The 18886-nt window shown below is 34.8% G+C and overlaps 1 protein-coding gene across 1 annotated transcript in view; it reads right to left on the bottom strand.

The window, feature by feature from the left end:
- Positions 1-18886, bottom strand: part of ASCC3 (activating signal cointegrator 1 complex subunit 3) — a 341793-nt gene that overhangs the window by 133346 nt on the left and 189561 nt on the right. Inside the window, exons 16-18 of the mRNA XM_080806019.1 lie at positions 8379-8570; positions 7854-8078; positions 2112-2231 (exon numbers count right to left, since the gene is read on the bottom strand). Coding sequence (XP_080662145.1) covers positions 2112-2231; positions 7854-8078; positions 8379-8570 — 537 coding nt within the window. The remainder of the gene's footprint in view (positions 1-2111; positions 2232-7853; positions 8079-8378; positions 8571-18886) is intronic.

The following is an 18886-nucleotide window of genomic DNA, read 5'->3' as shown; positions in this document are numbered from 1 at the left end:
AAAATATTTTACTTATTTATTTGACACAGAGGGACACAGCAGGAGAGGGAACACAAGCAGGGAGAGTGGGAGACGGAGAACAGGCTTCCCGCTGAGCAGGGAGCTGGATGAGGGGCTCGATCCCATAACCCTGGGACATGACTCAAGCCAAAGGCAGATGCTTAACCAACTGAGCCACCCAAGAATCCCTAAATAGCTTCTTTCTAAACAGGACATTTAACACACAATATTAACAAAAATTCTTATATATTCTTATATATTGTGATATGTGTATATGTGTATAAATATGTGTGTGTATGTATACATACATACAGACACACATACCAAGTCCTGAAGGTCACACTCTAGTCAGGAGCAATAAATATGACCTTCAAAGGGAGGGGAGAGGAATATAAAAATTCTTTAGAAATCACTTAATGAATTAATACTCCTACTATTTCTTCTAACTTACATTTTGATGGTAGCTTATTCATACACTAAACATAGCTAAAGTAAATTTTAAAATCAGAAAAATGAGGCAAAGGGAAGTCAAATGTAGGGAAGACAGAATTAAAAGCCATTAACAAATACAAAAGTCTTAAATATTTGCTATAAATGATATACTGTAGGTATCAAGTTCATCTTACAAAACCATTTTATTTATTACATGCTCTAAACCATTAAAATATGTTGGACAACCCATTCACATGGGTTTTGTGGCTACAAATTCTTAGTGAGTAATAAAATAAAAACATGTAAGTAAAAAGAAAATTAAAAAGATCAGTCTCTGAACTCTGAAGAGAGTAAAACTATGTATCTCAGAAGGAAAAAAAATCACTTTATGTTAGAAAATTATACAAAAGTGACTTCTGGAATTAACCTAATACTTAAAATCAATTCATGTGTTTATTTGGCCCCAAGATTTGCAATGGCTTAACCCATAAAACCATGTGTTGTGCTTTGCCTTCTACCGTTTCAGAAAGCTTTCATAGTGTCATCGACTATTTTCACAAGCCCATATTTGTAACAAGATCTTTTTTTTTCTCTCCTAAGTCTTTAAGTTTCAATTTTCCACAGTCAAATTTATAGCACAGGGAAAAGAAAAATGACAAAAAAGCTTGGCAACTCCTTTGATAACACAATGGAATATAAACAAAAGCTAAGGTGACAGTAAGTGGAGGAAAACTAATTCGGAGTTCAATTCAACTTTGCTACTTTTGACTTAACACTACTGAATATCCATATGATGATACTGAAATAATGTTCTCATTAAACAACTGATTTTATCTGTAATTAGCAAGCATTTACATTGTATAAAGCAGAGTTCTAAAGAAAAGCCAAGATCTAACAGAATCTGTAAGCCATGTGTACCACTGTAACTGAAAAGTTCATAGGAACAAGTGCTACAAGATACATTCGATTTTGTCTGTGTCCTCAGGGGAACTAATCCAAGCCTCCAAATGGCTAATTACTCATTAACACTATCTTTTAATTTGGCAGTAAGGGGTTAGAAGGGACTTGAGAAGAGGAACATATTTAAAAAAATATAAGCCTATTATTAAAAATGATCTACAATTCTCCTGATGTCTGTCTGGTTTACTCTGAAACTTTAATTTATTACAGTTTTTAAAAAATCACGGCAAAGGACACCTGGGTGGCTCAGTCAGTTAAGCATCTGCCTTTGGCTCAGGTCATGATCCCAGGGTCCTGGGATCTAGTCCTGCATCAGGCTTCCTGGTCAGGGTGGGGAGTCTGCTTCTCTCTCCCACTCTGCCTCTACCTCCTGCTTATGCTCTAATAAATAAAATGTTAAAAAAGTAAAATAAAAATCACAGCAAAATATTAATATCAAATGGAGATGTACCTGGATAGTAAATAAATAACAATATAAAGATGAACTTTTTAGTATCTGTGAGAAAAGAGCTATTAAAATAGAATGATATAACTAGGAGGCAAATTTAATTTTCCTTCGTATTTTCTGAAAAGAGACTAAAGCTTTTTGTTTTTCTTCCAGGTACTTAACTTTATTCAGATGAGGCAGAAGTAGCAAATATTTATCCTCATATCATAAAAAAATATTACAAAGCCAAAAAAGAAGGTTTGATTTTTTTTTTAATAAATGAGTTTTCTACCTGATAAGCCTTGTGACTGATGCCATATACTAATGGATTTGCTCTCATCCGTACATAAAGATAAGTGTAACTTATCCACTTCACTGCTTCTTCCACATTAGTAACTGTTCCCAGAGCAATCTACAAATAAAAAATAAAACAAAAATTAAACTAATGCATTAAAGTTGGATATAAACATTACATCAAAGGCCATTTTGTCAAAAGTTAAGTTAAAATACATCATCATACCTTATTTAAAAGAAGGTAAGTATAATTACTGGACATGACACTTCTCCAATTAATTAAAAATAATTCCTGCCTCATTTAATTGAGAACAGTACACTGGAAATGGTATCTTCCAAAACGGAATTTACTCAATATTACAGCATCTGATTATTTTTCCCTAAGTAGAGTTTAATTCTATACAGCACTGAAAGGTTAATAATTTAAAAACACAATAATAATATATAAGATCTGTATAATAAAGAGAAAGGAATTATTAGAAAATGATATTAAACCAGAATTATGAGAGTTTTCCTTAAAAATACATTTCATTAGCTACTAGATCTATAGGTAATCATTTACTTAGCATTCCGTAATTTGAAAATTCATGCAAGTTGTGAAACTTCATAGTTGTATAATTTTCCCTGAACATCTGGGTGAAAAAAAGTAAATTTCTTAATACTTTAATCACAGGTGGAAAGATGTTTTCTACCTAAATCATTATATATATATATTAGGAGAAAGAAAGGAAGAATAAAGTTAACACTGAATATTAAAGAAAATAAAACTTGTATGTTTGTTATATTCCTATAAATCCTATAATTTTTAATTCTGTATAACTAATTTTGTGAAATAAATGTGGATACTTGGGCTAGTTGAAGATGAGATCTAGTGATATACAAAATATCATACTATTAGTTATTAAAAAAGAAAAATCACCAAAGTAAAAAATGACGAGGCAGATTCTGACTACTCACTTTAAATTTACATGAACTTAAAATAAGTCTGAGAAAGACAAATACTGTAAGGTCTCACTTGCGCATGGATTCTGAAAACATAAGACTCAGTGAAACAGAGTAGAATGGTGGTTGCCAGGAGTTGAGGGTGGAGGGACTGGGGAGACTTTGGTCAGAGGTACAAACTTTCAGTTAAAGATGAATAATTTCCATTGTCTAATGTATAGTATGGTAACTATAGTTAATGATAGTTAATTAATAGTTAATAATACTGTATTGTATACTTGAAAGTTGCTATGGGAGTAGAGCTTTAATGTTCTCATTAAAACAACAAAATCGTTTTTATTTGACTATTAATACATTTACTACTTTATTGTTACTATATAACTATATACACATATCAAACCATCGCATTGTAAACCTTAAACTTATACAGTGTCATATGTCAATTAGATTTCCATAATTACATAAATTCATAAATTTTTACTAATGCACTTACAAATGACTATGTCATCCTCAATATAGGAAAATATATACATTCCCTAAATGTAAATTAAAACTTTCTACAAAATGAAGAATAAATACTAAAATATAACTAATAAGGGAGTTGTGCCACACTCCCCAAATATTTAAAAATGAGACAGTTAAAACATTTTCTAGCTTCTTGAGGTAAAGAAAACTAAAAACAGCTAAAAATCTGATAGTGTCTCCCATTTGCGATTCTATTATTTGACAGCAAAACCTGCGTGGATTCTCTTATGACCTATAGGTATTTTAAAATACTATCACAGGACTCCTCCTAAGAGTAGAAAAATTTATAAAGGATAAAATAGTTTGCTATTATTTTCAAAATCAGACTCAGTATATTAACATTAATAAATACTTATTGCTACTAATGATAAAATAAAGGAAAGGAGGAAGCAAGTATCAGAGTATGGATCAAGTCATTCGAGTCTTCTAAATGATCACCAAAAGAAACTAACAGACCACCCTGAAAAATGGATGTAAATTCATGATGGCACATCATATTTCTAGATTAATCTTTGAATGCCACCTAGTGACAAAGACAAAAATTTACTTGTAAATATCTGCTGTCACCTAGTGGCTACTTAGTACAGGAGCCTTTTATAATAAAAACAAGTATTTTTCAAATCTCTGCAATATATCCATGCATCTCAATAATCATATAGTAAGTCAGCAAGGAGTCAGTATTATGTAAAGCACAGCGGATATGGGAATAATTAGAGCCTGATCCCTGGTCTCAAGAAGTTGTCTACTCATGCTGGTGAGGCACATGTAACTAATTATAAGATGACACACATGAAACCACCATCCACAGTGCCTAGTATATTATATTAAAAACTGATTTTAATTAAAAACACCTAATACATGAAACTTACAAAAAGGTCATCAAATAAACAGTGTAAGAGTTTTATGTTCTGTTAAGAACCCCAAATTTGGTAATTTTAGAAGACTCAATGTATCACTGTGTTTCTAATTTACCTATTTAAACTTTAGTTTTTAAGGTTATCTTAATTGCTTACTTGTGTGTATGTGTTTTCTTAAACTGGTTAAAATCATACAAAAACGAAATAAATAATCATGAGTATGTATGTGTGTGTGTATCTGTTAGTAAATACATGAAAAAAATTCATGTATTTATTCAGCTAGGATTTGCAAGCTGGCAGTAAGTATGAAGAGGGCTGAGAATCAAGGGACTATCAGATAACAGTGAGTGATACAAATCATTTACTAAATACCAGCTTGGCACAGGCACTTATTAAATTTTCACAACCCAGTGATATTGTCTATTTTATAAGTGGGAAAACCAGAACTTTATAGTGAAGGGAGCAGAATGAAAGCCTGTCTTGGGCACATGACACGTGTTGGAGAGTAACCAGAACCAGCACTGGGAAGGTTGGTTAGACTATGGAAGCCTTAAATCCAAGGACAAGGTGTTTATACTATGTCCTGCAGAGACAAGAAAAACGCCATATAGAATATGTGTATGGTTACAGAAAGATTAACATATTTTAAAGTATATACTACAGGAGGCCAGCACAGAGTAGGTACCGAGTAATGTCTGCTGAAGACATTTTAATAAGCCTCAAACATGCTTCAGTGTCTGTCTCAGTGCAAAATTAATGGCTTTATACAGGTTTGGGACTTGTGACCTTTTGGCATTAGCATTAGAAAATCAGCCCCATTAGGTATCAATCAGCAAATCTGTCTCATAAAAATGTTTGTATTAGAATTATTATTTAATATAATACTTTCTTCAGTTCTTCTAAACTAATGGTCAGGATAGATATTCATGTTATAAATGATATTGGCAGAGGCAAAGTTCCTAATCTAACATGACCTTTATGTTGATCACTGCCACTGAATAGTTTTGCAAAGATCTGTGGAGTTTAAAGACTTAAAATTCCATTACTTTAAGAACACAGCACACTTTCATTTTATAAACTAATTTCACACTTGATTTCCACAGATTACAAAATTTAATTTCATACTCAACTACAATTTAAGGGGGTTTGTTTTCCTTAACAAGAAAATTTACTTTAATTGGGAGCTATTCCAAGTAGACCAAAATATGAGAAGAAAGTTTTACCAATAGTCTGTACCTCACTATGTTAGCTAAAAATTTCAATGTATATATTTCATTATTTGAATGCATCTTATGCCATTAAATGGAATTATAGTTAATTGGCATTTCTGAAGATGACTTACCTAATAAGTACTTTATGAATATGAGGTAAATCAACGGACTACAATTTATTTTTAATTTTTCAGGTCTTGACCAAATAGTTTTATTGATAATGTTTTACCTTCTGTAAAAAAGACCTCCTTGAGGACAAGACACTTATCCGGTGTCTTCCGCACCATAACATCACCACCTTGAGTTTACTTGACCATTTATAAAAAGCTATCAAGGATACTAATTATAAGTTTATGAAGATAGTATTCCTTGATACAGTTTTCTAGAAAAACTGCACAAAAGGGAGCTTTTCTTTTTATTGTAAGCAGAGAAATTATGATGACCATTTTGGAAAATTAGTCTTGGTCTTAGAAGAAGGTAAATGGTGAGTATCAACGTCGAGAAATGTATTCACTGTTAACTTACTACAGTTTATATAAGGCAACAAAAATCTGGCTACAGAGGCGCCTGGGTGGCTCAGTGAGTTAAAGTCTCTGCCTTCTGCTCAGGTCATGGTCTCAGGGTCCTGGGATCGAGCCCTGCTTCGGGCTCTCTGCTCAGCAGGAAGCCTGCTTCCCCCTCTTTCTCTGTCTGCCTCTCTGCCTACTTGTGATCTCTGTCAAATAATTAAAAAAAAATCTAGCTACAAATACTAGGTACGTAGTTAAATATATCTGAGTTTGAATACTAGTTTCAAAAATTAGTAGCTGAAGGACCAAAAATTAGTAGCTGAAGGACTAAAGGTAATCAGTCACATACCTCTCCGAGACAATTACGTCTGCCTTGCAGGACATCTGGAAGGTCCTTAGTCCATTATTACTATTACCACCATGTACAATAGACTATTTTATCAGAGATACTGTAGACCCAAGACCAAAGATCCAATTATTTAAGCCATGAAACCATAGCAGGTGATGGGGACTGAAATTGAGCTAAAATAACATTTTCTTTAGAGTCAAAATTTATTTCCTAATCTTTTTTATTTTCTTGTAATTATGCTACTAGAGACCAGCATCTTTCATGACTTCTAACTTTCAACCAAATCTTCCAAACCTCTAATCTTCTGATCCCAGATCAGGTTTGCTGCCTTCATGAATAAAGCCTTTCCTAACAGCTTGTGACCAACAGTGTTTTCTTCCTTCTACTGAATGCTTCTATAGAAATTATCACTTTCCAACATTATTACACTGTATTTTTGTACCTTTTGCTCCCCGTTTGGACTATATGCTCTTTAACAGAGGAGACTGCAAATAAATGTGTTTTGGATCCTCTAAAAAGAATTGTGAATACTGAACAGAATGTAGGTGAAATTTTATAAGATCTTTAAGAAGTACCTGATATAAGACTTGTACACAACAAGTAATAGTTGATTACAAATGTTTCTTCATTTCTTTGTCTATTTAACATTGCATTTACTTATTTATTTATTTAACACATATCCCATCTACTTTAAAAAATTATTTGAGTCCATTTTAAAGAAAGGAAAGAGAAGCAGGAAAGTGTTGAATGCGAGGGCAATAATTAAAAATGTCATGAAAACAGTGAAACTTCATTTGAATGTCTGACACACAGATTCTTAAATTAAGAATGTTTATCCTCTTTACCAGTTAATATGTTACCTAGACTTCCAGAGTCTGCTATTTAAATCTTAACACAAAATGCCTATACACACAGGAAACAAATTATAATACTGTAGCTCAATTTAAGCAATTATATTCTGTATAACAAGTTTAATCAAATGACCTAACATAAAAGAGCTTTAAAAACCTTAGAAAAACTTTATAAAAGTGTAATACAAATACAGTGGTGGTTACTGCTATTTCTGTTTCTCTAGTCTGTATAGCTTTGGTTCTGGCCTAGAACAAAACCTCACGATTTAAAAGTACACTCTTTTAGCAAGGAGTTCTTATCTGTGATCACCTGCATCCCATACGGTTCTGAATTAACCAACAATATTGCCATTCAGCCTGTTGTGCCTTATGACTGTGGAATGGCATAAGCTGTCTTCCTAAATACTACAGAACTGCAACCAATTCAACCTTGTATTTATTTGGTCATTCTTTCAGCTGATGATCCTATTCCAATCTTTTATTCACTGAATCTTACCTCTGCATTTAGGTTATCCGCAAGGCTTTCCAGAAACTGACTCTCAATTGGGTTTTGTTGAGTGAGCAAGGTGAGGTAATGGCTGAGTTTGTCATGTGTTGTTATGATGATTCCTTCCCCAAATTTGTCAAACTGTGGTCTTCCAGCTCGACCAAATATCTGCATGACATCTAAAATTCCAAGGTCAACAAAGGAGCCTCTTTTTGCAGCATATATTTGTGTTCCCTAGATGAGGAAAAGTTAATAAGAATTTACATAAACACATACAAATATAATCCTGATGAGCTGAATACTAAAATTAGGCAAATATGGCAAGATCTCAAAAGTGTACTTTAACTAATCCTTTCATCATCTGTGATAGAGTTAAATTTTCGCAATATAAACTAGAGTTTTTTGGAGAAAATAATTCTGACCTTATATGAATAGTATTAGAGGTCAATGAGACAGCCAAATCGCAGTATTTTTCTAAACAAACCAACCCCCAGGTTTAAGACACACACAAATCCACGTAAGGTAAGCTATTACCTTAATAATAACAGCATGAGCAGGAAGATTGACACCCCAGGCTAATGTCGCTGTGCAGACTAGAACTTTGATATGCCCATTAGAGAAAAGGTTTTCAACCAAATTTCTGTCCTGCCGAAGCATTCCTGCATGATGAATACTAAAACCATCTGGAAATAATTCTCGTACTTGCTTATTTCTTGACTTCTGCACCTACAGTAGATATTAATAGAACATAAAAGAGTATTACTTAGCATTTACAAGTAATTGCTATTTAGCATTTTTGTTCAATGAGTTTATCAAAGAATGCATAAACTTATTCGTGTTTTAAGGTCTTACTAAGTCTTAGTATATAATATTCTGTATAAAATTATTAAAAATTATATTCTACCTATCTTAAAACACAGGTAATCCACAACATGACATAAAATTCAAGAGGAATGAAGTTAAAAGCAAGTATCTCTTTCGTTCAGACTTTCAACCAATCATTATTACTTGTTTCCTTTCCTTCCAAAACTACTCTATTTAAAAAAGCATAAATCTAAGTTGCTCCCAACTCATTCAGAATAAAGGCCACAGTTCTTAAAATGCAAGAATCTATAGAAATTATTCTCATCCTCTAACCTCACAAACCAATGTTAGCTACTAGGGTTGACTTTTCCTCTAAGTCCCTTTTCTTTTTCTTTTCTTTTCTTTTTTTTAAGATTGTATTTATTTATTTGACACAGAGAGAGAAATCACAAGTAGGCAGAGAAGCAGGCAGAGAGAGGGGAAAGCAGGCTCCCGATGAGCAGAGAGCCCAATGCGGGGCTCGATCCCAGGACTCTGAGATCATGACCTGAGCCGAAGGCAGAGGTTTAATCCACTTAAGCCACCCAGGCACCCCACTAAGTTCCTTTTCTGACAAGTCCACATCCACTCCACCAAGGTCTTTACATGCTCTATACACAACATACTTCCTGGAAGACTTCTCTCCCCTCTTAAGAGATGCCCATGATTCCCCACTGCATGCACTCTTCCTCATTGCAATGGCCCAGTAAACCCAACTGAGTTCACATAGAGGTGTGTCCTTGCTGATTTCTGACCAGCACTGACCATCTGTCTTAATTCTCCAACTTTACAATGCCCTGAATATATTAACTTTACTTTTGGTGTCTTTTCTTTGCCCTGGCCTGAACTCAGATGTGGGATTTGATCCACTTATCTGCAATCCATATAAATGCTACAGCAGAGTATCTTTAAAAATTCACTGAGACTCACTAATACAATGGAGAAAATTCTCTGCAAAATTAAAGACTTTAGATTAACATAATGAAGTATTTAGGTAGTCAACACTCCTGTTTGGGGCACCTGGGTGGCTCAGGTAGAGATTTTTTGGTTGTGGGATCCACTGAGCCAGTGGATCTGTGCTCATCAGGGAGTCTGCTTGAGATTCTGTCTCTTCTCCATGCCCCCCTGCCCCGGTGGACACTCTCCCTCTCTCTCTAAAATAAATAAATCAATCTTTACAAAGTCTATTTAAAAAAAAAAAAAAAGTTCCTGTCTGGACATCATGTCCTGTGTTTGCTTGCTATTGCTCTAAAAATTTCGTTATCAACATTTCAATAGTTTCTTTTGAGTTTTCCATAGGTTTTTTTGTTTTTGTTTTTGTTTTTTGTTAGGTGCACTATACTGGCAGGGAGTGGAGCTTCGGGGGTCTGGGGCTCCAGAACAGACTTTATCACAATGACTATCCCTAAAGTACTTAAAATTTTAAACTTTTAAGTTAATAATAATTAACTAAGGAAATTATCTAAGAAAACAGTTCTCTGTGAAATCTACTGCATCTATAAAACGGAAATACTTTAACAAACCACTCCATCTAGTGGCCATCCAAGTAAATAACAACCTACACATTTTAAGCCTTTTTTGAGTCCTGTACAAAATATACAGAAACAAAAAAGGCTTTCTTCAAGTTTCATGGGGAGTATATTCCTGTTTTATTTTTGTGCAGGGTGATTAACCTGTTAGAAATCATTTTATGCATAGACCTTATGATTAACTACACTTGGGTCATCTTGCCTAAACTTCCATCTTTTCAGACAAGAGTTGCTACCTATCTTCTAAAAGCAGCTCTTACGAATATGTGATGATTTGGGATAAAGTCCACTGGAGGGTATTTGCTAGTATATAACAGAGGCCTTCATGGGCCAAGGGTAAGGAGAGGAGAAACATTTCACCTACTCAGTTTCTTCTCTCATATTCATGAATAGATACTCAGAGCTAAAAGAATAAAACAAAATATTGCTTGGAAGATATACTCTGTACAAATTATACTGCTTGGATTGCCATTTGTTTCAGGTGAATCTGCTGTCTGTGAACCCCTGCAGGGGAATGTCTTGATGTGCTTGTTACTGATTCCTTAGTCAAGCTCCATCTGGGGAAGGCCTTGGTTTGTGGCACCAATGACACAACATGAGCTGAATGCAGGAAATATTCAACTGTGGGGAAGAATATTCCTGTAATGTGGCAGGCAGATACTGGAGTAGTGTCATAGTACTTCCCACTCTGGCCAAGTGAGTTCAACCAGCTTCCGGACCACCATCTGGGTAATCCCTCTGGTCTCTGTGTGGAATACAGAGGCCCCAGGGGTCATTTCTCTTTCATCTCTATTCTTACTAATATCCTGTTCATTGCTTAATTGGTTCAGGAGAGACCTGAAGTGACAACGATCCTAAAATAAGTCTGGGTTGCTCATTCTTAACTTTCTTTGAATCTGTGTCTGCCGCTTGTGGTCTAGGCTAGTTCATAGTACAAATAAACTAGAATCCTTAGTAACCAGGCCCAGAGATACGTACTTTTAAAAATCTTCTTTTAAAAATAATACAGAAAATTTTTATTGTTTTTCCATTTTTTGTGTTTGGTTCTATGAATTTTAACACATGTTCAATTTGTGTAATGACCACCATAACCAGGATATGGAATAGTTCCTTTACCCTAAAAAATTTCCTGTTTTATTCCTTCAGAGTTAAACCCTCCCCACCCATGACCCCTGGCTATCAATGATCTGTTCTCCATCCTTACAGTTTCTTGACTTCAAGACTGATAGAAATTGATTAAAACAGTATATAAGCCTTTGAGGCTAGTTTCTTTTACTCAGTTTCATGACTCTGAGATTCACCCAAGTTGTACTGATAGTTCATTCTTTTTTATTGCTCAGTAGAATTCTATGGTATGGATGGATAGTTTGTTAATTCAGTCACCCACTGAAGGATGTTTGAGTTGTTTCCATTCTGGGCAATCATGACTACAAGCCTCTATGGATATCCATGTGAAGTTTCTCTGTGTGTGTGTGTAAGAGAATATATTTTAATTTCTCTAAAGTAGATACCAGGACTGTGATTGCTGGGTCATATGGTAAATACGTTTTTTTAAAAGATTATATTTATTTATTTGACAGACAGAGATCACAAGTAGGCAGAGAGGCAGGCAGAGAGAGAGAGAGGAGGAAGCAGGCTCCCCGCCAAGCAGAGAGTCCGATGAGGGGCTCGATCCCAGGACCCTGGGATCATGACCTGAGCTGAAGGCAGAGGCTTAACCCACTGAGCCACCCAGGCACCCTGGTAAACACATTTTTAACTTTGTGAAAACTGCCAGACTATTTTCAGAATGGCTGTACCATATGCATTTTCATCACCAATATATCAGAATTCCAGTTACCTCCCATGATTGTCTGCACTTGAGACTGTCATTATTTTTTATTCTAGTCACTGTAAGAGATAAGAAGTGGTATCCCATTGTGGTTTTAATCTGCATTTTCCTAATGACTAATGATATGAAACATGTTTTCATGTTCTTAGATATACATTTCTAATCAGCTCCTCAAGTTATTCTGATAGACACAAAAGTTTAAGGACCGGGGGCACCTGGGTGGCTCAGTGGGTTAAAGCCTCTGCCTTCGGCTGGGGTCATGATCCCAGGGTCCTAGGATCGAGCCCCACATGGGCTCTTTGCTCAGCAGGGAGCCTGCTTCCCCTTCTCTCTCTGCCTGCCTCTCTGCCTACTTGTGATCTGTCAAATAAATAAATAAATAAATCTTAAAAAAAAAAAAAAAAAGTTTAAGGACCACAGTTCCTTAACAGGAAGATACCCAGACTGATTTTTTTTATCCATCTATGTACAAGATAGCTGTATAATTTGACCATATAACTCTATTTAGTGCTATAAAACTTTGTATTATTATGCTAAATTATTTACACTCCTAAGAAAAATATCTCCTAATAAATTTAGAACACATGACAGTGATCTAAAAAGGCACTATAAAGGGCCAAAGAGAGGATAATTTAAGTAAGAAACAGCTGTTTATCATATAGTAGATCCTAGAAATACACAGAAATTAAAGACAAAATCTGAGCTTTGAGTAATTTGCAGAATGGAAAGAAAGACTTCTATAAAATATGATTTTTTTATTATGTTATGTTAGTCACCATACAGTACTTCATTGGTTTTTGATCTAGTGTTCCATGATTCATTGTTTGTGTATAACATGATATGTTTCTAATAGAGGTAAATGGACAAAGCTGAAACAAGGGCAGGAATGGCACTGTGGTTTGTGTATGTCCCACTAACACGTGGCAGAGTTCTTTCTGCACAGCTAGTACTTCCTGCCCATTTCTGGAATGAATGAGTCAATGATCTGCTAGTCTCATCAAAGAAGTCCTTACAGAAAATGTGAAATGTGGGTCTTGAAGGACAAGTGATATATTGTTAAGTGAGGGACAGGAGGCAGCAGGATAAACAAGCACAAAGGCCAGAACCAGCAAAGAATACAGTGTGTTTGAGCATTATGTTTAGAAGGTACTGGGTGAATGCATAAAGTGATGCTGTAAAGGACGACCAGGGGCTAGAAAGGAGGATTAGGTCAGGCTTTAGGTGGTCTCAAGCACAGGTGGGAAGGGGTCAAGTAAAGTTCCTAAGCGGTAGCAGATTTGTCGTTGCGCTAAGACCAGAGGCTGGATGAGCAGCTATGGGGCTATCAAGAGGCCCATGAGAAGATGGAGACAGGAAACAGAGATACCACATAGTCAAGGTGAGAGTAGGCTATATAGTAAGGAAGCCGGGGTGACTGCCTGCGAAGGCAGGTATGAAGGGAAGGAAAGAGTTAGGGCTCTTTCTAGCTTACCCACGGATGCCTTGATGAACTAAATATGTGATGGGGAAAACAGGATTGGGAGAGCCAATGCTTGTGCCTTGGAAGGTGAGCAGAAGATTCAGTTTGGGACATGAGTCTGAGGACACCCATTATAAAGATTTTGGCTTTTACTCTGAATAAAGTGGAAAAGCACTGCAGGTTTCTGAGCAGGAGAGAGAGAGGGGTGACCAGTTAGGTTTATTACTCTAGCACAGTGTTCCAGGAGAGATGTGACAGTAGACTGAACCAGGTGTAAAACATCTGAATAAAATAATTAATCACTCTAAACTAACACACACCTGCAACTTTATATATGTATCCTTCTTATCTTGACTTTCTTAAACAACAAAGGAAAAATAAAAACTAAAACTGCGTAAGTCTAAAAACTAATGGAAACATCACACATCAAACTTACAGGACAGAGTAAAAGCATACTCTCAGAAAATATCATACCTGAAATATTTCACTAAATAAAAATATAATAAGTGAATTAACATCTAACTCATGAGTTATTGTTTTTTGTTTTTTATTTATTTTCTTACTATGTTCAGTTATCCAGCATATAGTACATCACTAGTTTTTTATGTAGCGTTCAACAATTCATTAGTTGCATAAAACACCCAGTGCTCATCACAGCACATGCCCTCCTTAATACCGATCACCCAGCCACCCCATAATGAAAGTATAATAAAACAACAACAAAAAAAAGAAAGAAAAAGCAGATATCCTAATAAAGTTAAAATAGAATCTGATGATTTAAAATTTGTGAAATGGATAAGTAAACACAAAACCTCTTACTTTAAAAATAAAAAATTAAACAAAAATCACCAATGGCTATTGCTGGCAAGAACGGGAGTTGGCAAACTATGTGCCAACTGTCTGTTTTGTACATAAAGTTTTATTGGAACATGGCCATATTAATTTGTTTACACATTGTCTATGGCTGCTTTTGAGCTACTGTTAAGTAATTGTGACAGACACCATATGTCCACAGGCTTAAAATATTTACTGTGTAGCCTTTAAGTAAAGGGACATAGATAGTTGCACACAAGCTCAATGGCACAAGCACAAAGACTCAAAATCAGTAATGTAAAAAAAAAAAATGTTCAGAAATATATCAGAGTTTAAAATAATCAGAAAAGAGTACTTTGTAAAATTCAGTATATACCATTTAAAAAACTGTTTGGGATGGATGGTTTTATAGAAAATATGCTATAACATTTATCCTAGAAGTGTTGGAAGTTATAAAATAATAAAAGCAATGGAGGAAAATTTAAAAGCTATCCAACATCTGGGCTTTCAAACTTTTAAAGACAAATTAATTTTAATACTATTAAAGGCCCTAGAGCACAGAAACAGAAGCAAAGCCTCAAAATTAATCTTACAGAAGCAATGAAACAGCACTGATATTAAAACTTGATAAAGAATCAGAAAACAGAATATCAGAGAAACCTCCCTTATGAATATCAATTGAAATAGTAAAGAACTTCAGAAAACAGAATTCACCAATGCATTAAAATAATACACCACAACTAAGTACAATTTAACCTCAAAATTCAAGGGCATTATACTTATATTTATATGAATATATTCAAGAAATGAAATGACATGCTTTGATTTTTGAGATGGGAAAACTTGACTTGATAAAAATGCCAGTTCTCACTAACTTAATCAAAGCACTAACTCAACTAAAATATGAAAATGATTTTTTGGAGGTTATACTCAAGTTCACCCTGAAAAGTAAACCTGTATATTTAGTCAGGAAAAATTCTAAAATTGAAGAATAATCAAGTATTAAAAATATTATAGTAACAGAGTAAGAAAACAGTTTGATACCAAAGAGGAAATAGTAAGATCAATGAAAAGATAAGAAAGTCCAAAAATTGATTCAGGCAAATATGAGAATTCTGTGTTATATCAAAATTTAAAATCAATAGAAGAAATGGAATATTCAGGAAAAGATGATGGGTCCATTACTACATGGAATAGATTCCAGACAGATCAAAGGTTTGATAATAAAAATGAAATTAAATTTAAAAAGGGCTGGAGGAAATTATGGATAAAACAGGTATGGTCTTTTTAAGTAAGACAAAGCCCAAAGACTACAAATAAATTGATAAAAAATTTACACAAGGTAAAATATTTATAAACAAAGAAAATCCAAAAGTTAGCTAAGAAAAAAATATTTATAACACATATGAGAATACATGCAATTTAATATAAATACAATGGGCCACAGACATGAATAAGCAAATTACAGAAAAAGATTTCAAGTGGCCAATATGGAAATGCTCAGCTTCGCTCAAAGAAATGCCAGTCAAAAAAATAATGAAGTATCATTTTTTTAAACTTAAAAACTTTCACAATGCTCAGCATAAAGTCATGTGGGAGGAAGTTAACCATGTTCAAGGAAATGTAAATTGGAACAAACTCCCTAATGGGCGATTTGAGACCATTTACCAAAATTTTAAATGCAGGTGCCATGTTGATGTATAAATTTCACGGCTAGGGATTTTCCCAATGGACTTCACTGCAACTGCCAAGAGTATGAGCAAAAATGTTTACTATAGCACTGTTTACAATAAAAATAATTGGAAACAACAAAAGTGTCCATCAAGACGGGACTGGGTAAACAAATTAAGACAGTATGCACATTATGGCATACTATGTAGTTGTTACAAGAATGAATTAGAACTTTCTGTGCTGATCTGAAAACATCTCCACTATGTATTATTCCAAGAGACATGAAAGTATGTATAACATGATCAAATCTGTTTACACTGAAACATACATGCAAATACATACAATGAGTAGTTGCATTCAGTCTTTCCTTTAAAAAAAGCTTTTAAACAGGTATTTCTTTTAGAGAAACGAATGGAGAAGAGATGGGTAAGATCATGAGTTATGGAGCTAAACTTTTTTTTTTAAGATTTTATTTATTTATTTGACAGAGATCACGAGTAGGCAGAGAGGCAGGCAGAGAGAATGGGAAGCAGGCTCTCCGCTGAGCAGAGAGCCTGATGCGGGGCTCAATCCCAGGACCCCGGGATTACGACCTGAGCCAAAGGCAGAGGCTTTAACCCACTGAGCCACCCAGGCGCCCCAGCGCTAAACTTTTTTATTACAAGTATTACTACAGGTGACTGCTGCTTTCTGAAGTATCAAAACCATCACTGTGTTTCCATCTAGTTTCCCAGGGCGAGCACTACCTGGAGTCCAGGCTTTGCTATCCTCTGAATAACTGCAGAGATATAATTCATCTTGTTCACATTCTCTGAATGCAGCATTGGATTCTCAAAGAAGCAATTCGAGATCTAATACTATATTAACTGGATAAGTGTTTCTACACATGGAGATATAGCACAAAAGAACAGGAGCTGTGAGAAGGTAAAGGAAGTCAGGTGTGTATTTAGAATTGTTTAAGCTTGGTTTCCTCTGACTTTATATTTCCACTTTTCACAAGTGAACTTCCCATAAAGGGCTTTATAGTCAGTAAGAGTAGAATGGAATGGACAACTATTAGGGTAATCTGTTAGGACACAGAGGGTACTATATTCTCTTCCCTCAGTGAAAACAAGCAGGACTTCCTTCCATGACCTTACATATCTTTCTCCTACCCATGAGATGGAAAAAACAGTGTGAGTACTTTTAAAAATGAGTAAGGTTATTGATGTAGTATCCCATGATTCATTGTTTGTGTATAATACCCAGTGGTCCATGCAATACTAATGATGTACTTACGGTGACTAACATTAAAAAAAAAAAAAAGTAAAAAAATAAATAAGGTTAAAATGTAACCACTTCCCAAAGTTGACATCCAGAGTAACACAAATACAGGAATTAAAAATATAATTGGAAAAAAAACTAACAAAAAGCATTTGAGGTTATTAAAGGAAAACAAATTTGTTTTTCCAGTAAGACCAAAAGTATACAGAAGCAACACAAAAACCTCAGTTTAGATGCAAGCCCTTGATGAAAAAGCATGACAGAAATTGCATAACCAATTTACAGTGACCTTTGTAAGCCTTCTGAGGTAATTTATCTTGATAAGATATGCTTTAATGTGGATAATATCAAATCCATTAGGCAGGAATAACTTAACTGCCATTATAAAAACTAAAATTTAAACAGGAGGCAAATATCTTTCTCCAAATGATGCCATTCTTTCTCACAATCATTAGTGAGTATGCATTATTAATGTTAGAAAAAATTTATAAAATCTTCATCTTTGGTAAGTGCTATTTTTATCATTCAATGTTAATATGATAATCAGTATGAGAGAGTGGACCTGCTTATTTAAGAACATAAACCAATACCTGGCTTCTCTTTTGGGAAAGGAGTTCAGAAATCAAAGGAATATAATATGCAATTTTTCCTCACCTTTCTCTCTCTTTCAAAGCTCTTATTCCACTTTAAACATTATTCTTTGAGACATCTAAAATTGGTTTTCTGACATCTATACCAAGGCATGCAATACTCTGTCCTCTATGAGGCTGTCAGAAGGAAATCCATCATCCTTCCCATCCCTGTTCTTCAGGATAAGGTCCATTAGTCATCTCTTCACTAGATCAACTAAACAAAACTATGATCAGAATTTCTGAGGATCATGTTAAAAACTTTAGGGCCTTAGTTTCAGATTCTGATTCTGATACCTGGCATAGGAACAGGGAATGGGAAACCAATTCTCTATTATAACAAAGTTCCCATAATTATTGGCATTTCTTTGCTCTTGACTCATTTCCTTACCTTCTCTATTATGGGGTAGGGAATTCTTTGATCTACTCTTTGGAACTGCTACACAATGATCAGCGAACTATATTAACCTCTTCTATGACCTCGCCTTAACTGAAACTTGACTCTCCTTGTATGGACCCTGTTTCCCATCCAATTCCTTTCCAGTGGTGAGGGAGGATATCTATCTTCCTCATCACCATTTCCAGTCAATTATGCAGTCATTTTTTGTAAAAACTCCAGCTCTTTTAAGGTTCAGTTCATCTGACTACGTCACCTGTCATTTAACCTTATCCGATGAACTTGACACCTATGGCTCCTAGTCTGTCTCTTCATCCCAATTCCTGTCATCATCCCAGGTGACAGTATTTTCCATGTGGACATCCAAAACACTCCCTCTTCCATTCCCTGACACCCTCATTTCCACTTCAGCCTTATCAACTATTATTTCTAGGCTTTGTCATCAACTCACAACTGTACCACTTCCAAAATCACTAGTACAAACATTTCAATTTCTGATCAAAGTTTGCTCAAACAATTCTTGTAAGTCCATTCTTTATCATCAATGATATTTTGAGATCACAATTACTCTACTTTCTTTCTCTTCATCAGCAGCACCCACTTCTAC

Source organism: Martes martes (assembly GCF_963455335.1).
Source record: "Martes martes genome assembly, chromosome: 6".
NCBI classification, from domain to species: Eukaryota; Metazoa; Chordata; class Mammalia; order Carnivora; family Mustelidae; genus Martes; species Martes martes.
This window is presented reverse-complemented; position numbering and strand designations above follow the sequence as displayed.